The 7151-nt window shown below is 35.4% G+C and overlaps 1 protein-coding gene across 2 annotated transcripts; it reads right to left on the bottom strand.

Annotated features, from left to right (window-relative positions):
• Positions 1-4455: 4455 nt before the first annotated feature.
• LOC140984297 (protein DETOXIFICATION 33-like) lies at positions 4456-7036 on the bottom strand. 2 transcript variants are annotated; one of them, XM_073451597.1, is made up of 7 exons: positions 6779-7036; positions 5939-6480; positions 5755-5841; positions 5482-5538; positions 5127-5365; positions 4708-4913; positions 4456-4627 (listed from the first exon to the last, which is right to left on the bottom strand). In XM_073451597.1, exons 1-7 carry the CDS (start codon positions 7034-7036, stop codon positions 4556-4558), a joined length of 1461 nt encoding a protein of 486 aa, XP_073307698.1. In that variant the 3' UTR covers positions 4456-4555. The 2 variants fall into 2 exon arrangements, with proteins under 2 accessions (XP_073307698.1, XP_073307697.1); XM_073451596.1 differs by having other exon boundaries at positions 4456-4913.
• Positions 7037-7151: the final 115 nt, after the last annotated feature.

Below are 7151 nucleotides of genomic sequence, written 5' to 3'. Positions count from 1 at the left end.
AAATCTTGATCTGCCAAGTTGTAGGCAATTCTCGGATAGATTACTCCTACAATCTTTCCTGCGCAGAGATTTCCTGAGATGGTTCCCAGTACTGAATCTTGAAGGTTCCCCATTCGTTTATCGCATACATCAATATCAATGGGTGAATCTATTCCTTCTTTGAAAGTAGCTTTTATCATAATTTGGATTGCTCCGATATTAATCCAGGACATAGTCCTTGCTACTTCTATCTTGAGTTTTTTTTAATTCCTCTTTAATTTTTTTAGAAGGAATTAATTGCATCTCCATTCTATTTCCTGTAAGTTCCATTGGGATTGTCATTTTCCTTCTAGAAACTTTATACATTAGATGATGCTTTCTGTTTCTTAGGCCAAGACTTCCTAAGAACTTTTCTATCTGTCCTGCAGAGAATCCTTGATATCTATGTAGATTAGGATTTTCTCTCATAATCCTTTGGACCATATTATGAGATATTTTTGTCTGGCCAAAGAAACCAGACAAATCTTCATGTGTTTCTTGTCAAAACACCTCGTCTTCAGTCAGATTCCGATTCAGTTCCATCAGATTCTCCCTGACTTAAGACTTCTTCTTCTTCACATATACTTTCATCTGAGGCAATGTCCTCAAATCAGTATACCTGAATAAAATCTTGGTAATAAACTGTGTGAGAACCCGAATTTCAGCAATAGCTTGCATTTTTGCAGCAGCTAGCAATATGCTGCAGCAATGCAAAAATTCAGCAGAAGCTAAGAAATCCAGCAGCAACTAATAATTCAGAAGATGATATTTTTCCAGCAGACAAAATCCAGCATATAGAATCTAGCAGACAGAATCCAGCAGCAGAAGAAGTTCAGTAGCTAGTTTCCAGCAGATAAGCTACTAATTCAGATTAGAACTTGTAACTGAAGCATTTAACATGGAATAAAGACTGTTAATGGCACATCATGACAGATTATGGTCATTAATAGGGAGTCCAAGAGTCAGAATTTGGCCTATAAATATCACCCTCAATCTCTGAAATTGTTGCTACACAAATATTGAGTTATCACTTGAATTTTCGAGCTAAGAGAGTGCCCTGTTCGAGCTGTAAAATCCAGTAGGGAGAGAAACCGGATTCCAGTAGACTTCAACCGAAACTTTTTAGCAAATTACAGTAAGTGGGCTTATGTATAAACATCTTGAAACCAGTTTGATGATTTCTGTTTTAAAGAAAAGTATAAGTATTCTTGATTTCTGATATCTGATTTTGAAGCACTGAAACCTAGTGAACTAATGGTAGGAATATATATTCTGAACATTACTAAATTCTGATTACTGATTACTGGCCTCACATCTTAGAGGAGAGAACATATAGGGGACAGATATCAGTTTAGCCATGAAATTCACTAACGTGCTTAGTGCTTGCTTACTTGCTTAATTATTTCTGATTTCTGATTCTGAAACCTGTGATTCCTGAATACTGATTCTTGAATACCGATTTCTGTTCTGAAAGTAATAGTTCTGTATATTACTGTATTATTGTTTCTGTTTAAAAACGATTTTGAAAACTGAGAGTTATTCCCACCCCCACTTACTAAGTGACAACCATATCACTCACCCACCAAACCCATCCCAGATAAGAACGAGGAAGAAAGGTTAGAAGAAGACGAGCAGAATCAATTCTAGAGCTGGTGAAGAAGACCGTTGTTTCTCAGTTCTAGTTTATGTTTTCCGCTGCATCTGTTAAGACGTTATTATGTTTGGTTTTACATTTCCGCTGTAAAACATTATTATTTGACTTTGTATCGGACAATGAATATTCATTATTATGAATAAAAGACTAGTTTCTGAATTTTGTACTTCTGAGGCTTGTTGTTTTCGAATTTAAATTTGAGAGCAACGCCGGTGTCGACTAACGGGATGTGACAAACTGCTTCTTCAATATCCGAGTTTGGATCAAAGAGTTTAATACCTGTTTTTTCATTTTCTGGACAGTTGGTTGAGATATGACATCTTGCTCCACACGTCCAGAAATTACAATCCTTGAAACTTTCATTAGCTTGAGTATGAGCTCTTCTGAAAGTTTTCTTCGTAGGTGTTCTTCCTATGCTTCGAGATGTACTCGATGCTTGGAAAGATATCTTACTTCTTGATGGTCCACTTCTTTGCCCAAATTTATAAGATCTGGTTTTTCGTCTAGACCAAACTGTTCTTGGTTTCCAAGAACTTCTTCCACTTCTCGCATAAGGATGAGTCCTAAAACTTTTCTTCTTATGCTTCTGTGGTTTACTTCCAATAATTGTTGGAAGGTCATTTTCCTTACAACACAAAGGAGCTCGTTTATTAATATCCCTTAAACGTTTGTAATTCTTTTGTAATGCTGCCAGATGACACCATTCTGCCAATTTTCCTTTAAGAAAAGAGGCTCTTCGTGCCAATGTATCTGGATTGCCATGTACATATTCTCTTATGTGCGTTTCTCTCCAGGGACTTGGCATCTTGGCGAAAAAGAGCTGCATCGCTATATCTTCTTCGACCCCTGAATTCCATCTATATTTAGCGAATAACATAATATATTCATCCACTAAACATATATCATGTAATTCAAGATTATACAGAGCTTGAGTATATTTCTTTTTCTTCTCTGTGTTTTGACTCTTAAAATAGTCTACCCCTATGAATTGTGCTTTAAACAGGATAGTCATTCTTCCGGCTATCTCGCTAAGAGATTCTCCGGCTAGGACTGACTCTTTGGTTTCTACCGAAGTCATGTCCCAAGAAATTTTAACTGATCACTTAAGACTCATTTCTAGAAGTTTAATGAATCATTCTCTATTGAAATCTAGTGTTCCTGCCGCGATTCTCATAGCGGATGTCCAATCATCTATGAGATCTTCTCTGTTTTTGAAATCTAATACATTTAAGTTAAGCATAACCCCATAATGATGTATAGGTTCTAAAACAGATTTCTCATAGGGTGTTTGGTGCAAAGGAATTTGATTCTTCCTTGACCTTGTTCCCGCTGGGTGAAATTCTCCACCAAATTTCACCAAGATTAAAATCTGGTTGTGATTCTCTCATATTTATATTCTGAGATCCCACACTTTCTTTTGATGGTTCCTGAGAAAATGACCAGGTTATGGTAGGTTGTTCACCACTAGTCGTGTTCATCTTTAGATCTTCAACTTTGAGATTTGCAAAAGATTCTGCAATTTCTTGTAGATCCTCCAGACCAATCATTTTTTTAAGTTGTCATCAGATTAATTTCTTTTCCGAGACTGTTTTGATCAGATTGATCATATTTTCTTCTTCAGTAAAGGTTTTGGCATCAATTTGGCCTTCTCTCTTTGATGTAATAAGAGTTCAGTACCAAAAGATGGTGGTAACCTTCCTTTCTGAAGTCCTTTTACTAGAACTTGGTTGTTGTTCTAGGATTTGAATTCTTGTTCGAATATCCTTTAATATTCCAAGAATTTCTTCTTGGTTTTCAAGGATTTTCTCCACATCCTGTGGTACATAATACATCATATTGACATAGTTTTGTACCGTCTTTTGAATTTCTCTAAGATCTCCAGAGAGTTTAGATGAATCTGGTACTATTTCTAAGAATCTATTATTTTGAATCATAATTTACCTTAGGATTCTGATAGGTTCTTCTTGATATCTAACCTTGGTTAGATCTTCCTGTTGCAAATATCCCAGAGTTCTGGAATAAATCCTGTAAATAGTTAATCTCGAACCTGGGTTCGGAATGTTATTTTGAGAAAATTCTCCTCCTCAAACTTTTAATTACTGGATAATAATAAATTCGTATATTTGAAATAATTTTACCTAGGTTCTGATACAATTTTCGACCCAGAAATCAATCATTCGGATTTTATCACATATAATAAAAAATAAGGGTATTTATGTCTTTTTAACTTCTTTTTAGTTAGTAGAACCAAAGTTTTTTAGTGTGGGTATTAAATTTAAAGTATAGTTTGGTTTGGATATTTTTCACAATTTACCCTTGATAAAATAGACAAAACATCTATTTTTGATAATGTAGTTAAATTTAAAGAATCAAACTCTATATTATGAAGATAATATAAATAACTTAACTTTTCATGCAATTTAAAAATTTTAAAATATATTCTTTATTACAAAAAAAACTCCTATGAAACGATCTCACATGTTAATTATATGAGACGAGTCTTCCATTCAAGTCACTCATTAAAAAATATTATTATTTAAACCAAAAAACATATATTTTTTTTTTACTCATATTCAAGTTTTTGGAACCGTTATTCCGAACAAAGTATATTTTGTTTAAATAATCTAATATTGTTTATTAAATTCAGAGAATATTTGTAATATTATTATTGAAGTTTAGCATTTTGTATTGTTATTAGCAATATTTGTTTTTTTTTAATTTTAAAAAAACACTAATAAATTAAAAAGACATATAAATTAATTAAGAGAATAAAAGATTAGCTTAATAATATATGGGTATTTTGACTCATCTATTTCTTATCAATAAAATGTCTTTATTTCAAGTTTTGCACAAGTTTGTTCAATTTTCTTCTGTCGCACTATGTTATGCTCTTCTCTCAGATTGAAGCAGCAACAAGTCATCATTGGCCCGGACTCTCTCCACAGCCTTGGAAGCCTGATTTCCGAACAAAATGTTGTTTTCATCCAAAATAGATTAGAATCCAAATAACTACATATATGGAGCAGAGTGCACACCTCTTTATTCCAATTCGCACGAGTCACGAGCACAAGCAACACCACAGTTTGAAGCAAACAGCCAGATAACATACCTAGCCAGATCCCTTTCACACCAAGATCGAACTTGTAACCGAGCAACGCCCCGAGAGGAAGCCCAAATACATAATAACACCCAATATTTACTAGTGCGACAGATGCTTGCCACCCTGCACCTACTGCTACTCCTACACAGTGGAGGAGCAAATCGTCAGTAGGCTCAAAACCAAGTGACTTCATGCTAATAGGTTCTGCTAGCAACTACTTTACACGTGCTTTTAGTTTACCAAAATAAATTACCCAAGTCGCGAGAAGGCTAAATTATTCAATCTTATAAGGTTATTCACATATCTCTTTATGATTTGATATGAGATATATATGTAGAATATTGTACTACCCACCATGGAGTACAGGCTGAATGCTGTTGAGGAGAATGGTTGCAGCCAAGAAATAACCCAACTTGGATGTCTCCTTTATGACTTCTGCTTTATCAGAAAACATCCTGGGAAACACATTCTTGGTCGCAAGAATGGAGACTGCGAATACAACTCCAAACAATATTGATGTAACGACAGCTACTACGACAGAGAATTTCGCTGCTTTGGGACAGTTAGCTCCAAGTTCGTTTGAAACACGAACACTGCGAATCGTCGAATTGAACATTAAATGGTTTCAAATAATTCAACTATTTGTATCAATGAAAATTAAAAGTACTTTGTTCATGCTTCTCAAAAGGTATAGGCTGAAGTTTCACACCTGATTGCAGCATTGAAACCAAGAGTGATCATTAATGTCCAAATTTCCAGATTCATACTGTCACAAAGGATAGATTAATGCATAATGAATCGATAATAGCTCTAATGGAGTGCTCGGTATTCAAATTTATAACAAACTCAATGCATTTAGACCACGGTGAATCCAGGGACTCAGAAAAGAACAGGCAAGACGGGACGATTGACCCTCTCATCGACAGCAGCATTCATTTTTATATTTAAGGTGTTGAAACCGTGACAGAATTGAAGAACTAACCAGATGGAAATGGCATCAACTGCAATTTCTGTATTCTTTAACCAGCCAACCATAAGTAACACCACAGTATAAAACCATAGCTCCAAACTGCATTCACAAATAAATCGGAAAGAATTTCATAAGCAATCACCTAAAACAAAATAAACAGATCTTAAACATCTACATTCAAAATCCAACAACTTACCAGAGCATGATGGCTGATGCAAGAGACAATTTCACAAATCCAAAAAGGGACTTAAATGCCATGAAAGATAATCCATTCCATGATTCGGGGAAGAATCCGGATACCACATAAACCATTTGAGCTAAGACCACAAGGCACCATGATATGTTCCCCACCATAGCAGCACCAAACAAGCCTTTCCCAAGTTTTATCACGACTAGCCAGTTCAAGAAAACGTGGAAACCCAATACGAGTAACGAAATCACAGCCATAACCCATATTCTGCTCTGTGCTTGAAGGAATTTTTGAAGTGGGAAATTCAATGCATAAGCGAATAACTGAGGGATCACCCAAAGAGCAAACTTTCCAGCAAGACTTGAGATATTTTCACTTTGTCGGAAAAGTATTAGTATCGGCGACGTAAAAACGTAAAGTGGGGATAGGAATAAGGCGGTGACAAGAGTTATAACGCATGATCGTTGGAGATAGATTCCAAGCCTAACATATTGTCCAGCACCAACTGCTTGGCCACAGAGTGTTTCCAGGGCACTTCCCATTCCGAGCTAATACAAGAAAATCAACAAAATCTTGAATAAAAATTCACGCTTTTTTGCGTGTGTGTGAGAGAGTTTTGGGTTAGTTTCACCCCACTCTACTAAAATCTTGAATCCCATGATTTATTATTTTTTTTTAAAAAAAACACTGATTGATTCAAGATTCAAGATTCAAGACCTGAAATAATATTCGAAATTACATTTTATATTTCCCATCTCATCTATACAAAACCATTGTGATCAATAAAATAATGTAATATTATAAAACCAATGAGTAAATTTTTGTCCACAATAGAGTTGATCATACCATGATGCCAAACACAAAGCCCTCGAGCACATTCTGCACAATTGAAACAGCAGCAAGTTCCACCTCTCCAAGATGGCCGACAAACGCAACAGTCACAAACGCGATGGAAAACTGTGCGACGGAGGTAAGAATCGCCGGCGCCGCAATCTTCCACAGCTTCTTTGATTCATCCCAGGTTCTTGATCCCGTTTTTTTGACATCAACGCTGGAGAGGTGAGCTTCTCTTTCTGTTTCGATTTCTAAAGAAGTGGGTTTCATGTTTTGTTAGCTTTCTTGATTTGCTCAGTTTCATGCAGGAATGTATAATATAATTAAAAAAAACCAATGTTTTTTTTTTTTTTTTGCAGTGTTTATCACTTACTAGTTTTGACCA

The sequence above is a fragment of the Primulina huaijiensis genome, chromosome 9, assembly GCF_012295235.1.
Source record: "Primulina huaijiensis isolate GDHJ02 chromosome 9, ASM1229523v2, whole genome shotgun sequence".
Lineage (NCBI taxonomy): Eukaryota > Viridiplantae > Streptophyta > Magnoliopsida > Lamiales > Gesneriaceae > Primulina > Primulina huaijiensis.
Note: the sequence above shows the minus strand (reverse complement) of the source record. Positions and strands in the feature narration are given on the sequence as shown.

Bases quoted from the DNA above. Each gene is read 5' to 3' on its own strand.
- LOC140984297 (XM_073451596.1), bottom strand. From the start codon at position 7,036: ATGAAACCCACTTCTTTAGAAATCGAAACAGAAAGAGAAGCTCACCTC. The intron at 6,481-6,778 runs GTATGATCAACT...TTCTTGTATTAG, and splicing joins GCTTTGTGTTTGGCATCATG to CTCGGAATGGGAAGTGCCCT. The intron at 5,539-5,754 runs GTTAGTTCTTCA...CCTTTGTGACAG, and splicing joins GTTGATGCCATTTCCATCTG to TATGAATCTGGAAATTTGGA.